Source organism: Salmo salar, chromosome ssa01 (assembly GCF_905237065.1).
Source record: "Salmo salar chromosome ssa01, Ssal_v3.1, whole genome shotgun sequence".
Taxonomy (NCBI): Eukaryota; Metazoa; Chordata; class Actinopteri; order Salmoniformes; family Salmonidae; genus Salmo; species Salmo salar.
The window spans coordinates 71,089,718-71,116,663 of record NC_059442.1 but is presented as its reverse complement, the minus strand read 5'-3'; the positions used below and the strand labels follow the sequence as shown (position 1 = coordinate 71,116,663).

The 26,946-nt window shown below is 43.1% G+C and overlaps 1 protein-coding gene across 1 annotated transcript in view; it reads left to right on the top strand.

The window, feature by feature from the left end:
* LOC106607945 (attractin-like protein 1) overlaps window positions 1-26,946 on the top strand; it is a 356,731-nt gene that overhangs the window by 81,120 nt on the left and 248,665 nt on the right. Inside the window, exons 8-16 of the mRNA XM_014205458.2 lie at window positions 2,126-2,381; window positions 4,831-5,014; window positions 6,454-6,608; window positions 15,283-15,367; window positions 15,784-15,995; window positions 22,345-22,463; window positions 22,704-22,820; window positions 22,986-23,118; window positions 25,608-25,795. Coding sequence (XP_014060933.1) covers window positions 2,126-2,381; window positions 4,831-5,014; window positions 6,454-6,608; window positions 15,283-15,367; window positions 15,784-15,995; window positions 22,345-22,463; window positions 22,704-22,820; window positions 22,986-23,118; window positions 25,608-25,795 — 1,449 coding nt within the window. The remainder of the gene's footprint in view (window positions 1-2,125; window positions 2,382-4,830; window positions 5,015-6,453; window positions 6,609-15,282; window positions 15,368-15,783; window positions 15,996-22,344; window positions 22,464-22,703; window positions 22,821-22,985; window positions 23,119-25,607; window positions 25,796-26,946) is intronic.

Sequence of the window (26,946 nt, the reverse complement as noted above, 5' to 3'; positions counted from 1 at the left end):
ATGGAGGAAACGTCTCTATATTTGACATTATGGCAGTAGAGACGTATTTAGTTGTACATGTCTAACTCCCTCCTCCGTTATGAACCCCCTCTCCTTCGCTCTATTCATTTCCTCTGTGGGTGTGAAGAGCCCTGTTTGACCGCTGTTCTTCAGCCACCAGCCCCACGTACAGAAAGGAGCAATCCACAATTAGCATATAAATGGACACCTACATTAAAGAGATTTTAAATGTAAGCCTTATGCTGAGCTAGTGCAGCACAGAAATCAAGCCAACAAACCTGGAATCTAGAGACAGGAACATGAGAGAATAGACTTTCAGAGTCAGGGAGAAGAGCATATGTGGGTGTGACCATGCATGTTGTTGTTTACACACACACACACACACACACACACACACACACACACACACACACACACACACACACACACACACACACACACACACACACACACACACACACACACACACACACACTCTCTACGTCTATAATTCAAGAGTCCTCCATCTACCCTGAAATATGTCATTATTTTCTATCTCCCCTCTAAGGATTGAGAGATTACCGTAAGCATCTGTCGCTGCTAGGAATATAGGCCGTCGCTCATGCCCATTATCGATTTTATAATACCGACCGAAGCAATAGCTCGGCCTTACGCGCGCATTCAGATCCTATCGTTTATATAACATCCCCTGCTTGGCATTCACATTTTGTATTCACAAATAAAAAAGTCACCTTCAATAAAAGTCCCCACTTTGTCGGAAATCGAGCTTCTGAGGGAGTCGTGGTAGAAACAGAAGCGTGGGGGTTGCTGCTCAGCTGGTGATGCGGTGGTTAAACCCCCCTCCAGCCGAAAATTATTACTAATTGTGTGTTGGAGTGTGTGTTTGGCTGTGTGTTTTGTGCACTCCTCTTCCTCCCCGTCTGCTTCTACTACACGACTCAGACCTTGCGTATGTGAGAGAGTAATCTCTTGGACAGAGACATGTCATATAAATGGTATTAGGCTCTGTCAACAGCCTGTGGGATGCGACGACTAATGAGGAACTTTGTTCCGGTACGCTAATTCTTCGGCACTGATCATTTGGACAAATCACGATTTCGCAGGTGCTCGCATCTTTCCAATTTCGGAAGGGGAGGGGACGTTTGGCTCATAGACTAGCCTGAAACTTGCATAGTATCTTTCACGTTAGTATCTTTCTCCTCACATCTCTCCCCAGAACTTAATAAAGCATTTTACTCAATTATGCAAGATTTTAGTTCTGGGTTTCTGAGATTAGTGAAACGTGATTCAGGTGGGTGCTGCAGTGCGTGCTGAGGTAATTTAGAAGTAAGAGAGAAGCAGATTTCCTTGACAGAAAATACATTGAGGTGCTTAAGGCTGTTGGTTCCCTGGTGGGATGTGTTTGTGGCCAGGGATACAGCATAATTGGCCCCGTGCTGTGTAGCGACACAGTGTGTCACCTGTGCTAGGATGTTCCCTTATTTGTTTCTGTGAGGGTGGAGCTCCTCTAGGTTGACTGTACAGTACAATATGTTGCTTTATGTTTAGGAAATGGAAAGTTGCAGTAGAATAGTAGTCTGCACTGGACAAACAGGATGCCATAGCATGTATGACTGTATTGCTATCTTAGATCACTGCACTGGCTGTAGTAGGTTTTTTGCATACCTATCAGGTTAAGGTAGTTGATTTTTATCTGTAGTATCAGGTGATTCAGTGGTTGACTGCAGTATGAGGCTATAGCAGCAGTCTTTCTTATTGATTGTTGGTGTTCACGGTGCAACGTAGCTATACCAAGTGTGTGTGTGTGTGTGGGGGGGGGGTATTTGGGGTCCAGCTCCCACTCTGGCAGAGCTGATACACACTATGGAGAAGCTCAAGGTCCTGCAGCTCAATTACACACACACACACACACACACACACACACACACACACACACACACACACACACACACACTGTCTCACCTTTTTCTCATACTGAACACAAGCATGCACAGAGCAGACATATTGTCGAGGGCAGTCGGTGATAGAAATCCCTTTAATCTAGTCTGGCTTTACAAATATAAACACAATCTCTAACACATGTTCTCTGTCATCTCATGCCTCTGATGTTTGCCCCCCTCCTCAGGACGACATCTACATGTATGGGGGGAAGCTGGAGGCCGGTTCAGGCAACGTGACAGATGAGCTGTGGGTCTTTAACATCCCTAGTCGAACTTGGTCCCTGAGGACCCCGAGCAACCTGGTCCAGGGACATCCCTACGCCGTGGAGGGACACTCCGCCCACCTGACTGAACTGACCAATGGGGACCTGGTGATGGTGGTCATCTTCGGCTACTCACCCGTCTACAGCTACATCAGCAAAGTGCAGGAGTACAACATCAGTAGGTCCAAGAATGGAGATATGGATGTATGGATGGATGGGTGGATGGATGGATGAATCAAATGAATGAGTGAATGAAGTCTGTCCAGCCACACATACTGTATCCGTCCCTCCATCTATCCATCTATCCATCCATTGATCTCTCTTGTCTGTCTTCTTAACCAATTGATTTGTCTCAGTCTGACGTTAATCAATCAGTCCACTAGCCCACTGCTGAGTCCACCCTCCATTAGCCTGCTATATATCTGAGCCAAGAGAATCAGAGAATTGGGTTGTTAAGTGGGGTTGACAGCCATGATGAATGATTTCAGATTTACATCCCACATGTACCCGATGGCAGATTTCGGAGCATTCCAAAATAGGCAAGGAGACAGCAACATCCTCAGATGACCTCAACAACTTTGTATTCATTTCATGGTGCTCAATGATTAATACATTGTTGTTGGGGTCATCTTTGGGTGTTGCTGTCACTCATCTATTTATGGAAGGCTCAGGATCTTTAATGTTTACCCAGATAACTCTCTTTTCCCATTACATTTTTTTTTTGTAGCACCATTACCTGCATATTACTCTGTGGCAGTCTTATTCTTATGATGGCAAGTACACTTACTGTCTATATACAGACACGTATACACCCCACAGTATCTTTAACTTTATCATCTTTTTTTTGTAAGATTTAATTTGATATTTTATTAACAATACACAACATACACATACAAATGACAACATCATACAAACATCAACTACATCACACCTGCCCAGACCCACTAGCACACACCCCCATCTCTAGCCCGCGCATCACTTTCCTCCACATGGCCTGAAATGGAACCATTTTGTTTCTCTCCGTAGCCCATGCACTTTCAATATTTAAATAATAAATCATTCGATTTTTTCCCATTGTGCTAATGATGGCGGATGATTGATTTACACGTTTTTAGTATACGTTTTTTCAAGACGATTGTTAAGTAGAGAATCGTCTAACCAATCGGGTGTCTCACTACACCCCCATATGCCATGTACTCCAAAGACGGATTAAAAGTACGTTTACATTGTAATACTTCTGACAGCCAACCTTCTAGCTCCGCCCACAACTTCCGGACTTCGTAGCGTTCCCAGAAAGCATGGATTATTCATTATTCGTCTTATACTGAAGACATGACTGCTGTTGTGCTGTAGAATTTGTGAATGTTGTCTCTTGTATAATAAATTATATACATGTGCTTATAGTGGATTAAGCTTACATTTCCGTTAACTGTAATTTTGTTAGTTAAGCTCCATCATGTGCCAGCATCAGTTATTTTTAAGTCTTGGTTAGTTTATATTAGTTTATTATTTTCTAAAAGATTGTCAGTTGGATATGCCCTCTGCAAGGTTTTGTAGATCTTCCCTATCATATGAATATCCTTTTCTGACTCAAATAAGGTTATCCTCTTGACTGCATTAGAGTCAAGGTCTTTTGACCAGAGCTAGTGACCACTGTTGAACGCCTAGGTTTTCATACCAGCAGATGGCGCTAAGCTACAGTGTTTTGAGGAGTAACAATCAGGTGAATGTCTGCATTACAAAGCATTTCCGCCTATAGGAGGCTCACTGCAGCCCAGTCCAGCCACATTAAAACCTGTGGAGAGAGTTTAAGAGGGAGGGGACATCTACAGTGTTGGGTACTCTAGTCCTCGAGTACCTCCAATAGCACACAAAAAACACCTGATGGCTCTCTGGTCATTAAGAGGAGGTGGCACCTAGGCAAGACCTTCTAGGAGAAGACGATAATTAATGTGCCCGAGTTCTACTGGAAAGTCACTTTATTACCTCCCTCTCTCCCTGCCCCTCATCTCTCTCCCCTCCCCTCACCTATCCCTCCCTCATATATATCTCTCCCCTATCCCTCCCTCTCCATCTCAAACTAGTCCGCCTCTCTCAAACAGTTTTTTTCCTATAATTAGTTTTATTTAGAGCACTATGGATATTGTGATATTTCATCAAATTTAGAGAGTTGAGTGTCACCATTTAGAAAGTTGAGTCTACCTTTTAGGTGACTTCCTATAAGTGAAAGGAAGAAGGAAATAGTTTGTTAAAAGAACTCACCTGGCAAATTGTCAGTAAACTGTTTGACCTTCCCCATTATCTACTTTTCACTTTCTCTATTTCCCTTCACTTGTGGGAGTTGGGAGGTCTGCTTCTCAGTGTATCACATGCTCCGTGGCCTCCCCCTCTCTCCAGCTCTCCCTCCATCTGTCACAAGGGGACTTGAAGTACATGGTGGAGCAGCCTGCTGGCTTGGTCTGGCTCCCAGAGTCAGCCTTTTACACACACTCTCATTTGACACACCCAGGCACACACACTCACGAGCATGGACACTTATTTTCCATACCGTATGTCTCAAAGCTGATCCAATCATGCTGGCCCACTCACACTAAGATGCACTTCTCTTCTGCCTCTCTGTCACACAGGGACAAACTCCTGGCAGGTCCCTGAGACCAACGGGGCCATCGTCCAGGGTGGCTATGGCCACAGCAGTGTGTATGACAGCTCCGGCAGGTGCGTGTATGTCCACGGGGGCTACAAGGCCCTGCCTGCCAACAAGTATGGCCTGGTGGACGAGCTGTATCGCTATGAGGTGCAGACCCGGACCTGGTGAGTGCTATTAGGTTGGCAGAAAGTGTCTGTCTGTCTGTCTGTCTGTCTGTCTGTCTGTCTGTCTGTCTGTCTGTCTGTCTGTCTGTCAGCCTGTCTGCCTGACTCTCTGTCTGTCTGTCTCTCTGTGTTTGTGCTTGTATCAGCAGCTGCATATTCACTTGAAAGTTCACAAGCTGTATCAATTTACCAGTCCTGAGAAAACTGTGTGTAAAATAAGCCTATATTCCCCAGTGCCCCAGTAGCAAAATGCATTTATTTGCTAAATGTCGAGTGAACAGACGTTGGCGTCTTACATTAGGTAGATGTTTAACACAGAGATGCTTGTCTTGCCTGTGTTCAGACACTGTGTCTAGACGCTCAGTGCTGGACAGCTGAAAGGCAGATTTGTCAAAGCACACTAATGCAATAGTCAGCATTGTGTTGCGAGGAGGTACTCATTATGTCCACATACCTAGACACTCAGCGTCAAACACATGAGCATACAGCGCATACTGGAAAGATACAGAAGGATGAGCTAGAAAGATTCACAGTGAAGCAGAGATTGTATACACAGTGTGATATGAAAGGAGGCCTCCGCTGAACCTTGACGGATGGATGGGCGACAGGGGAGGGTACACCCTTTCAATCTCCCCTCTCTCTCTCTCTCTCTCTCTCTCTCTCTCTCTCACTGTCTCTCTGTTTCCCATCATCCAGACTGTCACATATCCGTTGGGTTTGACAGTGACCAGTCTGTCTGCATGGCCGGTGTCTGTCTGTCTCTGTTGATCCTCAACTGGAGTTCTGTCTGTCTGCCTTTCATGTCTGATGTCAGTTGTATATTCACTCGTAACTTATTGAGGCAGTTGATGTGCCCTCTTGCCAAAGCTTGCTGACACATAGCACACAGTTTATTGCAATGGGTCCATTTATTTACAGTCGGTAGGTTGAATATACACTGAGGCTACTTAGGCAGAAATGGAATTTGGAATTTTCAAACCCTCTCAGAACTATGAAGTCTGTAAACCCCTACATACTCTCTCTGTGTCTATGGATAGTACAGTTGACGCTTAGGCAGACGGTGGGGTCTGTGCACTTTGACCCTAGCAGAGGAGATGGGAGAGGATGAAATATTCCTGTAGAGTTTTGTGTGTGTGTGTCCATGGTGCCACATTATGGATGACGTCTGTCTGGGTATTTGACCTGGCCTATGGAGAGTGACCTTCAGTCCAACTGTTCACTTGCATAAGCCACATGACCCAGACTGGCCCACACACTGCTGTAATCAACACCCAGGGATGGGCACGCATGCACGCACACACTCATGCATGCACGCACATACATGCTCATAATTGACACATTAATACATTAGCATTGTGTGTGTGTGTGTGTGTGTGTGTGTGTGTGTGTGTGTGTGTGTGTGTGTGTGTGTGTGTGTGTGTGTGTGTGTGTGTTGACAGGATGATCCTGAGAGAGAGTGGTCTGGCGCGGTACCTCCACACTGCAGTGCTGAGCAATGGGGCTCTGCTGGTGTTTGGAGGAAACACCCACAACGACACGTCCCTCAGTAACGGAGCCAAGTGCTTCTCGGCTGACTTCCTGGCATACGACATAGGTAAGGACCAATCATATGCATACAGACAAATCATAGGTAACAACCATCCCCTCCTCAACTGCTTTTGGTATGATGCAATCCTCATGTTTTGAACTGACTATATTTGATACCTTTGTGCTGAAAATATAAGTTACTGGTTTCAACCTCCAGGCATATCGTACAGGTATAAATGTTACATACTAAATACGTATACATACATAGTTAAGTATAAGCAACCCCAACCCCCTACCATACAATACCACACATTCCTCCAGGGAGACACCATACATGTGATCTTCACTGTCACCAGCATGCGCCCACCCACCCACTCCCATCAGAGTTGACCCCTGACTCCTAAAGCCAGTTGTCATTTGTCATTTTCCAGTGTTAGTCGCCTCCCAGGCCTGGACCCACACAGATCACACAGTGAATGTAACCAAAAAAGAACTGGCAGGTGATATTCTGCAGCCTTAGGGGAAAGTGTGTTCACTGACCTTTGACCTCAACAAACAACAGCATTAGCCTTAGGCTGTTATGAAAGTCAAGTGGAAGTGTAAAGCTAAGATACCTTTCCATAAGGGTAAATGCACAGCCCCAATTACCTGAGATAGAAGATCACGTTCTGTTGTAACAGGGACAGTAGACATCCTTTAAAAAGTGGAACTAGCTCTAAACCAAAAGCTAGTCATAGCCACTCATGATTAGGGCTGTGGCGGTAATGGCATTTTGTCAGCCGGTTATTGTCATGCAAATGACTGCCGGTTTCACGGAAATTGATCTTTAATTAACATAAACCCGTTAAGCATCTCTAGGCCTCCACACATACAAGCCACTGATGCGTGCCTTTGGAACCTCTACAGTGAGGGGAAAAAGTATTTGATCCCCTGCTGATTTTGTACGTTTGCCCACTGACAAAGAAATGATCAGTCTATAATTTTAATGGTAGGTTTATTTGAACAGTGAGAGACAGAATAACAACAACAAAAATCCAGAAAAACGCATGTCAAAAATGTTGTAAAATGATTTGCATTTTAATGAGGGAAATAAGTATTTGACCCCTCTGCAAAACATGACTTAGTACTTGGTGGCAAAACCCTTGTTGGCAATCACAGAGGTCAGACGTTTCTTGTAGTTGGCCACCAGGTTTGCACACATCTCAGGAGGGATTTTGTCCCACTCCTCTTTGCAGATCTTCTCCAAGTCATTAAGGTTTCAAGGCTGACGTTTGGCAACTCGAACCTTCAGCTCCCTCCACAGATTTTCTATGGGATTAAGGTCTGGAGACTGGCTAGGCCACTCCAGGACCTTAATGTGCTTCTTGAGCCACTCCTTTGTTGCCTTGGCCGTGTGTTTTGGGTCATTGTCGTGCTGGAATACCCATCCACGACCCATTTTCAATGCCCTGGCTGAGGGAAGGAGGTTCTCACCCAAGATTTGACGGTACCGTAAATTCCGGACTATAAGCCGCAACTTTTTTCCCAGGCTTTGAACCACGCGGCTTAAACAATGACGGGCTAATATATGGATTTTTCCCGCTTTCAATTTTTTTTTCTCCAAAAAAACACATTCTGTGACGTGCTCAGTTTTTTGGCGGCATGAAGCTTTCATTAGACCAATGAAATTGCCGAATGGGTTAAGGTCAAACAACTTTTTTGTTTACTGTTTAGATTAAATCGAGCGCTCTCAAACTTCCCATCATTCTGATTACGGTAGTCATTTTGTCACCTTCATCATGGCAAAGATAGGGAGAAATGCATATGTTGCAGCTTTCAAGTTGAAGGCGATTGATCTGGCTGTTGGAAAAGGAAATAGAGCTGTTGCACGGGAGCTTGGTCTTAATGAGTCGATGATAAGACGTTGGAAACAGCAGCGTGAGGAATTGACTCAGTGCAAAAAGACAACTAAAGCTTACTGCTAATTTTTTATTTTTTGTTACAAGCCGTGTTTCGTTAAAGCCTGTGTAAAGTTCATTTGTTTCAATGTACCGGTAGGCACCTGCGGCTTATAGACGTGCGGCTTATTTATGTTCAAAAAAATATTTTTTGTTAAAATTCAGTGGGTGCGGCTTATATTCAGGTGCGCTTAATAGTCCGGAAATTACGGTACATGGCCCCGTCCATCGTCCCTTTGATGCGGTGAAGTTGTCCTGTCCCCTTAGCAGAAAAACACCCCCAAAGCATAATGTTTCCACCTCCATGTTTGACGGTGGGGATGGTGTTCTTGGGGTCATAGGCAGCATTCCTCCTCCTCCAAAGTTGAGTTGAGTTGATGCCAAAGAGCTCCATTTTGGTTTCATCTGACCACAACACTTTCACCCAGTTGTCCTCTGAATCATTCAGATGTTCATTGGCAAACTTCAGACGGGCATGTATATGTGCTTTCTTGAGCAGGGGGACCTTGCGGGCGCTGCAGGATTTCAGTTCTTTACGGCGTAGTGTGTTACCAATTGTTTTCTTGGTGACTATGGTCCCAGCTGCCTTGAGATCATTGACAAGATCCTTCCGTGTAGTTCTGGGCTGATTCCTCACCGTTCTCATGATCATTGCAACTCCATGAGGTGAGATCTTGCATGGAGCCCCAGGCCGAGGGAGATTGACAGTTCTTTTGTGTTTCTTCCATTTGCGAATAATCACACCAACTGTTGTCACCTTCTCACCAAGCTGCTTGGCGATGGTCTTGTAGCCCATTCCAGCCTTGTGTAGGTCTACAATCTTGTCCCTGACATCCTTGGAGAGCTCTTTGGTCTTGGCCATGGTGGAGAGTTTGGAATCTGATTGATTGATTGCTTCTGTGGACAGGTGTCTTTTATAAAGGTAACAAGCTGAGATTAGGAGCACTCCCTTTAAGAGTGTGCTCCTAATCTCAGCTCGTTACCTGTATAAAAGACACCTGGGAGCCAGAAATCTTTCTGATTGAGAGGGGGTCAAATACTTATTTCCCTCATTAAAATGCAAATTAATTTATAACATTTTTGACATGCGTTTTTCTGGATTTTTTTGTTGTTATTCTGTCTCTCACTGTTCAAATAAACCTACCATTAAAATTATAGACTGATCCTTTCTTTGTCAGTGGGCAAACATACAAAATCAGCAGGGGATCAAATATTTTTTTCCCTCACTGTACATTTCTTTTAAAGTAAAAAAATCAATTTTATAAAACGCATAATAAATCCATTTTTTTTTTTAGACCGGTCTAAAGAAACATTATGATATGAAGAAAGTGTATTTCGGAAGAACTAAATGTGAGTCGGCATACTATATGTTATTTGGCTATGCGCCATGCCATTGGCTAGTTCATTTAGCAGACAAGATATGCTTATGAGTCCCGTGCCATTATTTTATACTGTATGATTTTATTGTAAGAATAATATAGTTGAACTTAGCTGAATAAAATAGAAAAAGGATATTTTTCTCATTCCCAAGTGATTGCGCATATGAAGTGGCTATGATGAATGTCAAAGTGGTCGTTTGAAACAGGTCATACACACTAGATTTAGAGTTATTTGGTAAATTTACTTGTGAAACCTTAGAATGTCTTAGAAATCAAAACATAAACGGGCTGCATGATGCGACTATAGCTATTGACTATTTGAAAAAGTCACACAAAAAAAAACGTCCGTGAAAGGTAGTCCCAGCGTCGTCCAGGTTAATGAAGGGTTTGGCCGGGGGGCTTTACTTGGCTCATCACGCTCTAGCGACTCCTTGTGGAGGACCGGGCGGATGCAGGCTGACTTTTGTTGTCAGATGAATGGTGTTTCCTCCGACACATTGGTGCAGCTGGCTCCAGGGTTAAGCGGGCGGGTGTTAAGAAGCGCGGCTTGGCGGGTCATGTTTCGCAGAATGCATGACTCGACCTTCGCCTCTCCCGAGCCCGTTGGGGAGTTGTAACAATGAGACAAATTTGGGAGAAAAAAGGGGGTAGAAAATACAATAAAAATAAATACAAATAAAGCTTGCGTTCCTTGGCTCAGGCGGCACACCTTGTTCTTTCATCAAGTGATCATATTTTCACCCATCAGAATATTCTCAATTTAATATTGTCTTTATTAATATGTACAATTTGTTTTGATTTAGAATGGCCCATTATCAAATGGGTAGGAACAGGGGCAGGGAGAAAAATACATGAAATTAAATCATGCCAGGTAGGATACTCTGGTTTTATAGGGGAGCAGAAATAGGCCGAAATATAGTAGCATCTGGGATCCTCATATTTTTAGTGGCAACCATCAAAACTCTTCTTTCACACAGGATTGCATATAGAAATGTCTGGGCTTATAAGAACAATTATTTCACTCACATATTCCACCCAAACTCTGTATTGCCATGGGCTCTCCAACCATGTTTCTGCAGCTACCCAGCGCCTAATTTGGGAAACCAAGTGAAATCTTTTCGGGAACATCGATGGTAACATGTTTTCATAACGAAACGTACTGTATATAGGCATATGGATGTTCTACATGCAACGTCTTAAATGTTTTGAATGAATCATCACCTTAGAAAGCGCTGTCCAATTCGTTGTGTTTGGCTTTGAAACAACCTCCACAATGACCATGTTTTACACTCAGTTTCAACCTGTTGTTGAACTTCTTTCTTCAAATTGATCGATCACAGTGAGGTCAAAACATTTAGCCTAATGATGAGTTTTAAAAGCATGATACTGTTTTGATGATAAGTGTTTGATGTGATTTTCCATTGCATTTGCATTGATGTCAGAGTGGTTAGAGCACTGAGTACCAGGCCATTAGTGACCTGATGGTCGTTAGTGAGTTGGGTACCACCAACGCATGTCCAGAGTGCATAAAAGGAGATTACCGTGACTCAACGGTCACGTGGAATTTGACTGTGGTCATGACTCATGACTGCCGGTGTGACGATAATGCGGTCACTGCAACAGCCCTACTCATGATAGACTATTCATTACCCCCTGGTCAAATACAGTTATTTTGCTCTCTTTGGAGTTAGTAAGCTATCCTCTGCAAGATATAAAAGGGCGGTTTAGTACTAAAGGTTTAGAGTTATGTGTGTGTGTGTGCATGCCTTCCTGTGTGTGTGTGTGTTTGGACTACCTGGGGTTTTACTGGAGATCTCGGGATGTGAGTTACAGCTCACCTTTCAGTGCTGACAGTAATACAGTGGGGATCATTAACACCCCATAAAGAGCTGCAGAATGGGAGCCGGCCAGATGGCGTCTGCTCTTTTAGGAATATTTGTTTTGAATACAGTGACTCTGCAGGGGAATTACGGGACATTCTGAGCACAGGGAGGGAGGCAAGGGAGGAGGAGAGGGATGCGTCCTCAAATCTCTACAGCCAGCCCTTCCCTGACTCTGTTCACCAGCCACCCTTCACAAGTTTTACTGCACTGAGAGAGGAGGGGAGGGTTGATGGAGAATTAAAATAGAGAGATGGAGACAAAGTAAATAGGAAGATTGGGACTAGCAAGAGAGAAAGAGGAGACAACATTAAGTCAATGAGTCATTAAGGTAGTAGATGTAGTAATACATTCAAAGAAAGAAAATATATTAAAGCGGAATGTTTATCCGCTAATTAGACGATGTAGCAAATCCAGATAAGGACAAGATGTTTGAAGAACTTGACTCTGTAGCTTTCTCCAGCAGTCATGGAGGGTCACGGCTCAACTTTCATTCTTAGTCTTTTAAATAGCCAGTCCAATCACCTTGAGTAGGCCACTCCCAATGGATGAAAAGTCCAATGTCACTTTTATAATCCGAAGGCAACTGATTGTTTTATGTTCAAGGTGTTAAGCTAGACTGATGCTTGGCTTGGGGAATGTGGTGTAGACTCTTCACTCAAGCTCAGGCAAAACCAATCTCTGTGATTGGAGCTCCGTTATATAGGCCAGTGTTTGGCCAGACATGGCCTCTTGGCGACCTGTCATTTATTATAGTCCCTGAGGACTGGGTTGTCACTGGACATTGTTGACTCATTTCATTATAAAGCCAAATTAACAATCTCCATTATCAGCCTCTTATAGAGAGAACAGGTTTGTGGAAGGCATTTTCCCTGTATTGCTTTTATAATAATGGAACAATTTTGCTTATATAACATGCCGGAACCTACTATAGACCAAAACAAAGCTATAGTGAAGGATGCTTCTTACTCAAGTATTGCTGAAAGACATTGTAGCCTACTACAGTACATATGAGATGTGTCAACAGGTTTCTCTAGTTGAATGTGTTAAAAGTCTCATTTATTAGTTAATGGACTGATATGACTTCCTCTCGTCTCCCCTCGTCTCTCTGTGAGCTAATTAATTAGTTCCACCTGTGGAAGAGGCCTCACTCTACCGCTCCCTCTCTCTATCGGCCCCGCCACGCACGCTGAGAGACGGTTTTAAGCGCTAATTTGTTTTTGTTTTTCTCTGCTAACCTTGGAGGGGGAAAGCGTTATTAGCTTTTTGTGTTTTTCTTCTGCGAGAGATTTAATTCAGGTCGACACAGATGGCAGTTTTAATTTGCGTTTAATCCCCCCCCCCCTCATTACCCCATCTTCATACTTCTAATTAGATTTGGGGGAAATGATCTCTAATTAAAAATGTTTTGTCCCCACACCCCCTGAAAGGCAACTGGCAGTGCCGTCTTCAACAAGAGTGACCTGTTTATATTGGAGCTCCAGACAGTGTCTCTCAAAGCAGCTCCCGAACACAAAAACACATTTCATTAAGTTTGCCATTTGAATGAGTTTGATTTCCCCATCACTCTTGACTCTGGTGCAGATTTGGTCCGCTGATTCTCCTGTCATCTCCCCCTGTCTACGTGTACATTATTCATGGTTCCTCTGCCAATATCCTGGGAGGAAATGAAATAGGGGGACCGTTGGGATAAGTATCAGTGAGTTTCATTATAGAGAGTCATCTCCAGCCATCTCCAGTACACCTCAGGTGGTTGGAAGACCCAATGGGCTGTCTGTCAGTGCATGTCTGGGGTATGGATTCACTCTAGCTCCAGGCTTCAGGATAGGTAGTAGGCCTCAGATAGTGCTAACGTCAGGATTCCAATTTAACTACTGGTGGTCTGTCACAAATACTTATTTTGGTCTGTCCCTTTAGCCACTGCATCACCTATGCACATCTCTATCTTATGTGACTATCAAAAAGTACTGTAGGTCTGAGTCTGACCAGCTGAGAGAGAGTATTAGAATGATTGACGTTTAAACGTGATCACACCATGACCCTGTCAGAGAGCAACTTGGTCTTTAGGAAGGGATTACAGCGCCTTCTGATCTGGACTGGTGTTGTTGACTTATCTTTCCCTTTAAACACAGTCCCAATTAGCCAAGCACTTGCGTGGTCGTTTGCAACCTGGCTGCACAATTAACTCCCAAGCACAGTTTATATTGGACAACTAATCTGGGTAAATGGCACATTTACATATTAATGCAATAGTGGACGTGTGGGTTGTAAAGCATCAGAAAGCTGTAAAATGAAATGCTAAAATGCACGATCGTGATTGCTCTTAGAGCCATTACTCTGAACCACAGCATAGAATCCCCAACAGACAAGATCAATGGATGGTTAAACTGGTTTGTGAAGTCATATTCAGAGGCAGCCACATAATAAACAATTCAAAGACATTATGTTAAGAGGTTGGCGTTTATACTCTCCGAGGATCCCTCTAACAGCGTGGAAACTGAACGTTGTACTCTCTCAATTTAACATGATTTGGCTCGTGATATTATCAAAGTGAAGAAATCGGCTTTGCCTACTATCATTTTCTCTCTGTTATTATTTGTTTGCTCTGAGCAGAATGGTAGATAATCACTGACAGACAAATTGTCTAGCTGTATTGTGGGCTGTGTTGTCAGAGCTGCTCCAGGTAGACTTGTTGTAGCCTACCCATGGATCAGTGTGGTTCCTGACCAGGGTCCTAGGAGATTGGTAATCAAACTACCATTAAGGGCCTGTGTGCCCACCACCACCACCACCCCAGGATTGTCTAATAGCAGCTGCAGTGGATTCAACTGTAATTAGGGTTATTTATGCAATCGTAAAAGGCATCTTTTCTAGCTGCAGTTAGTTGTTTATGATGGCCCTGTTTCTAGGGTATGGCCCCTAGTGCTCTGCTCACACACAGTGTTAATCACTGCTGGGCTTGACACACCCAGCCCTATAGGGGACCATGGTATTCATACAGGCCATTCTCCACAGCCTCTGTTCAAAGGATTCTCATACGTGTTAATAATGTAGAGTTGACACTTCCATTGTAGATTATGTGTGTGTGAGTGTGTGCAACAGTGCAGACGTGGTGTGTGTGTGTGTGTGTGTACCCAGTCTCAGGTTTCACAGATATTCTGTCTCAGTGGCTCTGGTACTTACTGTATTCTGTGTTTCAATATGTACAGTAGGGTGGTATGGTACAGGCCTACTGAAATGAAATCCAAGCAAGTACACCCCCCTGGAAAGGATGCTAGTCTATCGTAGGGCCTTCACCCCAATCTTTCTCCTTAATGCTGAGTGCTAAGCAGAGACACATCAGGACCCATTTTTACAGCCTTTGGTATGACTCACAACCTTCCAATCTCAGGGCGGACACTCTAACCACAAGGACACTGAGTTGGTCTAGAGTCGCAGTGGAGGTATCAATTTTGGGTATTGCGGTTGAGTGCTTGACCCTACACAAGATGATCCAAGTTTCTACTGAAGCAAAAACTGATCATGTGCATGTTTGTTCTTTTCAGCTTGTGATGAATGGAAAGTCCTGCCCAGGCCAGATCTCCACCGTGATGTCAACCGCTTTGGCCACACCTCTGTTGTCAGCAATGGGTCAGTCACTCACATCCACTATATTGCCCCTCCGTTACTTTTTTATTAATTTTTTTATCTCACAGTTTCCTGACATCAGTTTCCTCAGTGTTACCTGGTAATAATGTGTACTCTGAGTATTTCCTGCGTTGTGTTCTCGGTAACACTTTATTTGGATAGTTCATCTGTAGATACTCTACAGACTAGCAGTAACATTTCAACTATCTTCTAACCTTAACTCTTATCCTAACCCTAAACATAACCCTAGCCCTAACTCTAACCTTAACCCTTACCCTCATTCTTAGCCTAACGCAAACCCTTACCATGACCTTAACAAGCAGTTGCTTATCAACAGATTGTTTGTTGATGGCATGACCATTTGCAGAGCAACTACAGATGGATTATCAAAATAAAGTGTGATCGTGTTCTCTCCCCAGGTCCATGTATGTGTTTGGAGGCTTCTCTGGTGTGCTGCTGAATGACGTGCTGGTCTACACCCCTCCCAGCTGCCAGGCCTTCGGTGAGGAGCAGCGCTGTGCCAACGCTGGCCCCGGTATCCGCTGTGTCTGGTTTAGGGACCACTGTGTCCCCTGGGACACCGGCCATGCCAACGGCAGCGTGCCCGCTCCCTTCTGCCCACCACGCACCAGTACGTGTTGCATGACATTGCTCTGTATTCTGTATTCATAGGATACATGTGGTGACACATTTTTATCTGCATATTTGTCATGGGGGAGGGTCGGTTTCGCTTCCCCCTCTGGTAGTTAACTGACTAATGGATACATGTAGGGCTATTGCGGTGACGGTATTACCGACACACCGGCGGTCACGAGTGATGAAGGCAGTCAAATGCCACGTGAACCTTTAGTCACGGTAATTAGGCTTCTCCAATCTCTGATGCTGCTGATGGTCATTAGTAGTCTACCAAACTTGCTAACTGCCTGGTACTCAGCACTCTATTGTCCCTCTAATTACTCTGACATCAATGCAAATAAAAGTCCCCTGACCCTGCTTCGGTACAGGTGCATGATAATGGTCCATTCTATATCAAAAAGAATTTCAAACATGTATTATTTAGTATATGTAAAGACAAGATTAAATCAAGAATAGTCTGATGGGTGACAATATTAGCCTATCACTTGTGAATTATATATTATCTGTTGTGAATGATGCCCAGCATAAGAACAAATTATAAAAGTTATAAATCATATTCGCACACATCATGTAGTCTAGCCCATAGGCCTATATGTCTTAATAAGGTTTGTATCACAGCTAAAGTGTCCAAATAACTTAAAATGAAGCACATAATTCCGCTTTACAAGGGGTGTAGAGCCTGGCATACTTAAGCAGCACCTGTTTGGGGAAGATCATTTTCACCATAAAATGCACCTTTATAATAAAAGCATTACATGCATAATTGCATTTGTGGTCACTTTTGATAATGTTGTTTTCTGATAATGGAACATTTGCGCTTATAGCCTACTAATGTGTGTGCATTGCTGCACTTATAATATGAATAAATAGCCTAATAGTTTATCAACATTTTAAGTTAAACATTCTGATTCTAGTGGTATTCATTTGGGATCTATCGAATCCCCAAACTATGTTTGGAATATTTATTTCTCACACAGAATAGAATATGTCGATAGTAGTGCTTTTGCTGTTCGTTAGGCCTACTGATCTTGTTGGCTGACTACAATGTATTAAACATCAAAACATATAGCCCAACGTTTGTAGAACAACTAAAGTTATATTAATAACTCTAAATTAAGCATATAGGAATACCTATTTATTTGTTAACCGCTCAACACAGAATAGCTTCATGTGCGCACTCCCTCAAGATGTTTGGAGAAAATATCCTTTCTATTTTTTTCAGCTTTGTTCAATTGTATTCTTCATACTATAAAATAATGCCATGGAATTCTAAGCAAATCTTGTCTGCTAAATTCACTAGTGTAGCCCACAGCCATTTGGCATAGCCAGATCAGGACCTAACATAACTCAGAGTATGCTATTCTGTTCTTCTGAAATATACATTTTCTTCAGATCTTGCTTCTTTAGACCTGTCTAAAATAAATAATGGATTTATTGTGAAGGTGTAGGCTATATTACATGGATTTATTAGACTTTTTCAAATGTAGATGTTCCGAAGGTCTGCATCAGTAGCTTGTAGGCTATTTGTGGAAGCCAGGAGATGCTAATTGTGTTTATGTTAATTAACGGTCAATTACCGTTAGACCGACAGTTATTTGCTTGACAATCACCAATTTTGTGAACCCCACAGCCCTAGATACATGTTCTATAGTTGAGCCGTCCATGATGGAACCAATCCTCATTTCACATCAAACTCTCTTGTTCCTACCTGCCTCTTATACTGTGCTGTATGAATCATCACCCTTTTTGAGAGTAATAATAATTCTGATTCCTCATAAGGCCTGTGCACATAGTGGTGGGAACAAAAGGTCAGGACCAACACAATTATCCCGTTCGGAGGCAAATACAATTATGCTGGAAATATACTCACAAGGTTGCAGAAACACCTGTATTGTGTTTTAGAGTGTTATCGGAGGTGAATTGGACCGGTGATTAACTAATTAAATGACTAATTGATGACAGATTATCACACTGTTTATCCTCTGTCCTTCTCTAATCGTTCATTTGTCAGTGGCTGCTGGCATGGAGGGTATGAGTTGAAATTGGCTCTACAGGGCAAATAGAAATGAAAAGCATATTGAGCTAGACCCATCTACCTTTTTGTTTTCCTACTGAGAAGGCGGTGTTGCAGGGGGCATTTTCATGTCAACCCTGTTTTTGTTTTTCTTAAGTCAATGGCGCCGAAGGGGATGGCTGCCGTTTTACGGGCTCCTAACCAACTGTACTATTTTGTTAGTTTTTTCACATAGTTTGTAACTCATATTGTACATAATGTTGCTGCTACCGTCTCTTATGACTGAAAATAGCTTTTGGACATCAGAACAGCGATTACTCACCTCGACCTGAATGAAGATTTTTTCTTTAATGAGTCCAATGCAAAGGATATACTGCTTTGTCCGATCTACGATTAAGACTATCCTACCAATGGATGCTACGCTACAGGACTGTTTTGCTAGCACAGACTGGATGTGTTCTGGGATTCATCCAACGTCATTGAGGAGTATATCACCTCAGTCACTTGCTTCACCATTAAGTGCATCAACGACGTCATCCCCACAGTGACCGTACGTACATATCCCAACCAGAAGCCATAGATTACAGGCAACATCGGCACCGAGCTAAATGCTAGAGCTGCCGCTTTCAAGGAGCAGGACGCTTATAAGAAATCCTGCTATGCCCTCAGACGAACCATCAAACAGGCAAAGCTTCAATACAGGACTTAGATTGAATCCTACTACACCGGCTCTGACGCTCGTCGCTTGTGGCAGGGCTTGCAAACTATTGCGGACTACAAAGGGAAACCCAGCCATGAGCTGCCCAATGATGCGAGCCTACCAGATGAGCTAATGGCCTTTTATGCTCGCTTCGAGGCAAGCAACACTGAAGCATGTATAAGAGCACCAACTGTTCCAGACGACTGCATGATCACGCTCTCCGTAGCCGATGTGAGCAAGACCTTTAAACAGGTCAACATTCACAAAGCCGCAAGGCCAGACGGATTACCAGGACGTGTACTCAAAGCATGCGCGGACGAACTGGAAAGTGTCTTCACTGACATTTTCAACCTCTCTTTGGCCGAGTCTGTAATACCTACATGTTTCAGACAGACTACCATAGTCCATGTTCCCAAGAAAGCAAAGATAACCTGCCTAAATGATTACCCCCCCGTAGCACTCACGTCGGTAGCCATGAAGTGCTTTGAAAGGCTGGTCATGGCTCACATGAACACCGTCATGCCGGAAACCCTAGACCCACTCCAATTCTCATATCGCCTCAACAGATCCACAGATGACACAATCTCAATCGCACTCTACCATGCCCTTTCCCACCTGGACAAAAGGAACACCTGTGTGAGAATGCTGTTCATTGACTACAGCTCAGCGTTCAACACCATAGTACCCAGAAAGCTCATCACTAAGCTAAGGACACTTGGACTAAATACCTCCCTCTGCAACTGGATCCTGAACTTCCTGAAGGGCCGCCCCCAGGTGGTGAGGGTAGGCAACAACAACATCTGCCACGCTGATCCACAACACGGGGGCCCCTCAGGGGTGCGTGATTAGTCCCCTCCTGTACTCCCTGTTCACCCACGACTGTGTGGCCAAGCACGACTCCAACACCATCATTCAGTTTGCTGACGACACAACAGCGGTAGGCCTGATCACCGACAACGATGAGACAGCCTATAGGGAGTAGGTCAGAGACCTGGCACTGTGGTGCCAGGCCAAAAACCTCTCCCTCAATGTGAGCAAGACATAGGAGCTTATCATGGACTATAAGAAAAGGAGGGCCAAACAGGCCCCTATTAACATCGACGGCTGTAGTGGAGCGGGTCGAGAGTTTCAAGTTCCTTGCTGTCCACATCACCACAAACTATGATGGTCCAAACACACCAAGACAGTTGTGAAGATGGCACGACAACACCTTTCCCCCTCAGGAGACTGAAAAGATTTGGCATGGGTCCCCAGATCCTCATAATGTTCTACAGCTGCACCATCGAGAGCATCCTGACTGATTGCATCACCGCCTGGTATTGCAACTGCTCGGCATCTGACCATAAGGCACTACAGAGTGTAGTGCATACGGCCCAGTTCATCACTGGGGCCAAGCTTCCTGCTATCCAGGACCTATATACAAGGTGGTGTCAGCAGAAGGCCCAAAAATTGTCAAAGACTCCAGTCACCCAAGTCATAGACTGATCTCTCTGCTACCGCACGGCAAGTGGTACCGGTGTGCCAAGTCTAGGTCCAACAGCTTCTACCCCAAAGCCATAAGACTGCTGAACAATTCATCAAATGTCCACCCGGACTATTTACATTGATAACCCCCCTTTGTTTTTACTCTGCTGCTACTCGCTGTTTATTATCTATACATAGTCACTTTACCCCTAACAACAGTTGAAGTCGGAAGTTTACATACACCTTAGCCAAATGCATTTAAACTCAGTTTTTCACAATTCCTGACATTTAATCCAAGTAAAAATTCCCTGTCTTAGGTCAGTTAGGATCACCACTTTATTTAAAGAATGTGAAATGTCAGAATAATCGTAGAGAGAATGATTTATTTCAGCTTTTATTTCTTTCATCACATTCACAGTGGGTCAGAAGTTTACATACACTCAAATAATATTTGGTAGCATTGCCTTTTAAATTGTTTAACTTGGGTCAAACGTTTTGGGTAGCCTACCACAAGCTTCCCACAATAAGTTGGGTGAATTTTGGCCCATCCTCCTGACAGAGCTGGTGTAACTGAGTCAGGTTTAGTGACCTCCTTGCTCGCACACGCTTTTTCAGTTCTGCCCACAAATTTTCTATAGGCTGGAGGTCAGGGCTTTGTGATGGCCACTCCAATACCTTGACTTTGTTGTCCTTAAGCCATTTTGCCACAACTTTGGAAGTATGCTTGGGGTCATTGTCCATTTGGAAAACCCATCTGCGACCAAGCTATAACTTCCTGACTGATGTCTTGAAATGTTGCTTCAATATATCCACATCATTTTCCTGCCTCATGATGCCATCTATTTTGTGAAGTGCACCAGTCCCTCCTGCAGCAAAGCACCCCCACAACATGATGCTGCCACCCCCGTGCTTCACGGTTGGGATGGTGTTCTTCAGCTTGCAAGCCTCCTCCTTTTTCCTCCAAACATAATGATGGTCATTATGGCCAAAAAGTTATATTTTTGTTTCATCAGACCAGAGGACAATTCTCCAAAAAGTACGATCTTTGTCCCCATGTGCAGTTGCAAACCGTAGTCTGGCTTTTTTATGGCAGTTTTGGAGCAGTGGCTTCTTCCTTGTTGAGCGGCCTTTCAGGTTATGTCGATATAGGACTCGTTTTACTGTGGATATAGATACTTTTGCACCTGTTTCCTCCAGCTTCTTCACAAGGTCCTTTGCTGTTGTTCTGGGATTGATTTGCACTTTTCGCACCAAAGTACGTTCATCTCTAGGAGACAGAACGCGTCTCCTTCCTGAGCGGTATGACGGTTGTGTGGTCCCATGGTGTTTATATTTGCGTACTGTTGTTTGTACAGATGAACGTGGTACCTTCAGGCATTTGGAAATTGCTCCCAAGGATGAACCAGACTTTTGGAGGTCTACAATTTTTTTTCTGAGGTCTTGGCTGATTTCTTTTGATTTTCCCATAATGTCAAGCAAAGATACACTGAGTTTGAAAGTAGGCCTTGAAATACATCCACAGGTACACCTCCAAATGACTCAAATGATGTCAATTAGCCTATCAGAAGCTTCTAAAGCCATGACATAATTTTCTGGAATTTTCGAAGCTGTTTAAAGGCACAGTCATCAGCGTGTATGTAAACTTCTGACCCATTGGTTACCTTGACTAACCTGTACCCCCTGCATATTGACTCATTATTGTTATGTAATTTTCTTGTTACTTTTTGATTGTATTTTTTTACTTTAGTTTTTTATTTCGTAAATATTTTCTTGAACTGCATTGTTGGTTGAGGTCTTGTAAGTAAGCATTTCACGCTAAGGTCTACAGCTTTTGTATTCGGCGGATGTGACAAATACAATTTGATTTGATTGTGTCTCTTGACCTGCTGTTCTCTAGTATTGTTTCTTTCACTAGACTGATATTATGTACACAGAATCCTGATAGTGAGGACAATGTTAGACAATGTCTCTGGCATTCTCTGTTCTGCTACAGTTACTACTGATCCTTAACTTTTTCTCTGGGTTCTCTAACTCTGTTCCCTTATAAAACTGTCTGTGTCGAGTGTTCCGTATTTATTTTTGAAGCTTTTTTTTAAACCTCACCCCCAGACGGTGCAGACTAGACTAACTGTGTTCTGCTGTTAAACTGTGTCGTCCCCCATCCAGATAGTGAAGACGAGAGGTGCTTCAGGTTCTCTGACTGTGTCAGCTGCACTGCCAACACCAATGGCTGCCAGTGGTGTGAAGACAAGAAGTGCATCTCTGCTTCCAGCAACTGCACTGTGGTGAGTCTGCCTACAGGGGGCAGTAGTGAGACAAAACAGTCACAGCTAGGATCTTATTGGCTTCAATTGTCAATGAATTACGCAGCATAAATAGTCAGGCAGCTTGAAGCTTGCCTTCTACTGAGTCACTACTTAACTCTTGTTGTTGTAGTGTACTAAGTCACTATTATCTCACCTGCTTAGCTAGCAGTGTCTGTTAGACTAATGCTTGCCCCTGCTGGCTCCTCTGTGTGTCTATAGCTGACCCTGGAGCTTGCGCAGCAGCATAGAGGTCCTCTGTCCCTGGCCCCTCCCCCGTCCATGCTGTCTGAACAACAGCTCTCTGTGTGGAAGCAAGGGGCAAAGAGGATGGGACACGTGGGTATTCCATACTGTTGCAGGGGTTTTTCTATTAATGCCAAACCATACTTTTCTGTTCTGCCAGTGCACAAATTTCAGATTTACATGACCCCAATACTATGAAGTAAATTCACCATAATAATAACTATGTAGATGTTTGATGTTTGTACACTTTCTTTGCAGTCTGTAAAGAACTTCGTCAAATGCCATGTGAGAAATGAACATATCTGCAGCAAGCTGGTTAACTGTAAGAGCTGCTCCCTCAACCTCCACTGTCAATGGGAGCTTCAGCAACAGGAGTGCCATGCCATCCCTGGTGAGAAAGAACGCACACACACACACACACACACACACACACACACACACACACACACACACACACACAAACGTCTTCCAAAAACGTCTTCCAAAAACTCCAAACAAGCAAGAACTCTGCTTAGCTTACTACCTGTTTGATAGCTACAAGCAAGTTTGAATGCTTGGAGAACTTATGCTAATGTTTGATTCATTATCAACACTCTTGTAGCGTTTCCCCAGGGAAAACATGTTTTTCCCCTGTCTCTAAAGTGGATTTATTGCTCTCATTTTTCAAAGCTCCAGAAGGAGTTCAACACAGAAACACTCACAAACAAACACGTACCCACGCGCGTATCCACGCACGCAGGCGTAAGCTGATGTACATGCACGCACGCACACACACACACACACACACACACACACACACACACACACACACACACACACACACACACACACACACACACACACACACACACACACACACCTCCAAATACAGTACATCCACAAATACACTCTCCTCTCCAGCGTGGTGACGGGATGTAGGCCAATTATAATTGTTTACTTGATGTTATGAAAATGGAGCCTCAGCTGACTCATAAATGAGAGCCCAGTAAGTACAGTGCCTTCAGAAAGTATTCACACCCCTTTACTTTTTCCACATTTTGTTGTGTAACAATTTGGGATTGACATTTTTTTATCAACGATCTACACAAAATATTTGTAAAAAAATATTGAAAAATAAAACACTAATATATCTTGATTAAGTATTCAACCACCTGAGTCAATACATGTTAGAATCACCTTTGGCAGTGATTACAGCTCTGAGTCTTTCTGGGTAAGTCTCTAAGAGTTTTGCACTCTTGGATTATACAATATTTGCACATTATTATTTTTAAATGTTTTCAAGCTCTGTCAAATTGGTTGTTTATTATTGCTAGACAGCTATTTTCATGTTTTGCCATAGATTTTCAAGCTGATTTAAGTCAAAATTGTAACTATACCACTCAGGAACATTCAATGTTGTCTTGGTAAGCAACTCCAGTGTATATTTGGCCTTGTGTTTTAGGTTATTGTCCTGCTGAAAGGTGCATTTGTCTTCCAGTGTATAATGGAAAGCAGACAGAACCAGGTTTGACTAAAACCAAATCAAAATTGTGTAGAAATTATAATGGACCTATGTTCATACAGTTTATTGACTGTCCAGCGGGCTAATAATCACTAGACAGTCAGGGACCATTGACATTCCCAAAACTATGGATAGAGGACACATTTCTTTTCTCCAATTTTGACAGCAAGGAAATATAACACATTTTCAATGTGGCCCTCCGGACCTCATTGAAGACCGAATGCGGCCTCTAGGGCAAAATTAGTTTGACACCCCTGTTCTAAAGACTTTAACTCTAGCCATGTGTTGGTTACGGTTCATGTCAGTACTGCTCTCTCGTTGGACATCTTTTCAACAGCCTTTTATGCTTGAAAAAAGGGTTTCTTTCTTAGTCTGATGAAAATAATTTGATGGTGGTAACCATTATCCAACTTTGATTGTAATCAGCGCAGGTCTCCAAAATAAGCAGAGAAATTCCTGAGATGAAAGTGGAGTTGTTTCTCTCTTATTCTCTGCAATGTGTTGCTTATTAACTAAGGTCTCGTCCCTCATCTGTGTAGTTTTTCCCACTGTTTGATGTGTCTGTCAGTCAGAGCACAACTGTATACTTGTGCTTGACAAACACTTACTTGTGTATTCAATCAGGGTGGTCGATGCAAGCTTCTTTGAAGCATAATCCATCATTTTCAATCTATATCTCAACTGATTGACTGACTGTTCTTCAATTCACACCATGAGGTCAGGGCCGGTCTGAGACTTTTGGAGGCCCTAAGCGAGATTTGGTTTGGTGGCTCTCCACCTCATGGGCAAAACAGTGCTAAAGTTATTTTCCTGAAATTCTACACATTTTGCCATGGGGCATAGAGAAAATGTTGTGGTTTTAAAGCACATTTTATGCAATTCTGCACAGTTTGCCATGGCGTAGAGAGAAATGTTACAGTTTTAAAACACATTACATGCAATTCTACTCATTTTCCCATGGGGCGAAGAAAAAAATGTGCAGTTTAAAAGAGAATTTTCTGCACTTCTACACATTTGCAATGAAATATGCCATGTTCATATGATATCTGAGTGAGAGTGACTATCACAATCAACGGGGGCCCCCTGAGAAAAACTGCTGATGCACTACCACATTTTTTGTTAGTTAGAATGTGTATTCTACTATTCTAATTCTGAACAGTAAGTTGAGACGCCTACTGAGTTCCTAAAAAATATATTTTTTTATAAGATATTTGCCAATCGACTTTGCTTTTACATTAGCGACATACTTGCTTAATGTGTGAGTAGTGAGATGCATATCAAATGTAGTTGAGATCCTTGAGGGGTGTTGAGTCTTCCAGTTGTGTGGCCTAACACAGTCTGGGTCTGAGTCTAAATTACTGTTCTCTCCCTGTCCACAGCTCAGCTCTGTGGGGAAGGCTGGCATCATGTTGGGGAGGCTTGCCTCAGGATCAACTCCAGCAGGGAGAGCTATGACAATGCCCAGCACTACTGTAAGAACCTGGACGGGAACATAGCCTCCCTCACCACCGCCAAGCAGGTGGACTTTGTACTGGACGAGCTGCAGAAGTTCCAGCTACAAGAGAAGGTAAGGGAAACGCCTCTGTTTAAAATAGTGTGTTGTTTTAAACATAGTACTTTATCAAGGATTTTCATATGGAATGTACTTTTCCAAGTCGAAGGCCCGAGGAATGGCCATGCCAGACCGCATGAAACTTACCCCATGATAATCTGAAACCAAACATGTTGAACACATGTTGAAGTGTTAGCTTATTTACTGCTGAATCAACCCACATCTGATCCAGTGTTTACATGTACATCTAGACTACATTTCCATGATCCCAACCAAACTTATATTTGTTTTCTCAACAGTCTGTTTATATCCCTATCACACATGCTGACTTTTCCAGTGATTGCGCTGTCAGGAGGATATGCAAGAGGAAATATTTCACTGGTGTTTGACTGGTGCCGTTAATTAAAAAAATAGAGCAAGAGGATCTCTCGCTATGGTTTTGGGGTGGAGTGTTTAAGCAGCTTCTGTCTGTTCTTTGAAGATGAACGCTATTCTTAATAATAAAGCTCACCTTGGTTGTTTTAGGATGCAGAGGCAACAGTTTTCCCTCCTCTCATTTCTTTTCTGACATTTATTTGGAAGTAGCTGATGCTCTCCATGGCTACAATAATCAGTTTGCTTTTCCCCCCTAAGAAATTCATTATTTTCCATCCCAGTTGCGGCCTGTAATAGGAATTTTGAATGAAAGTGCATTTTAGCGTACAGCAACACGTTTTTCAGGATTTAAATCACGGCAGTCTCCTTCGATTACTCAAATTTTATGCTCTCATAAATTTTTACTGTGTGATAGATCATAGCCGGTGTTAGCTGGCTAATTAACAATTTATTACAGGTAAAACTTTTGAGACGTTATTGCCCATTTAAGAAATAACTCAAACACACAGACATTTTTAAAAGTCAAAATAAATACCTTAGTTTAATGACTCTGGCTTGTCTTGGTTTTATGGATTGGTGTTGGCTGTAAGTCTGAGGTCGAGAACTTTCACTGTAATTATAGCAATTTTCCCAACGGTTTGATTTAAGATTTCACATAAACATTGCATGAATCAAATATGTATGATTTATGTTGAGAAAGGAATAACATGTTTTCATACTCTTACTGGCCCTCAACATACTATGGAGAATAGAGAGAATTCCTATCTTAGATTTCAGGATTTTAACCTCCC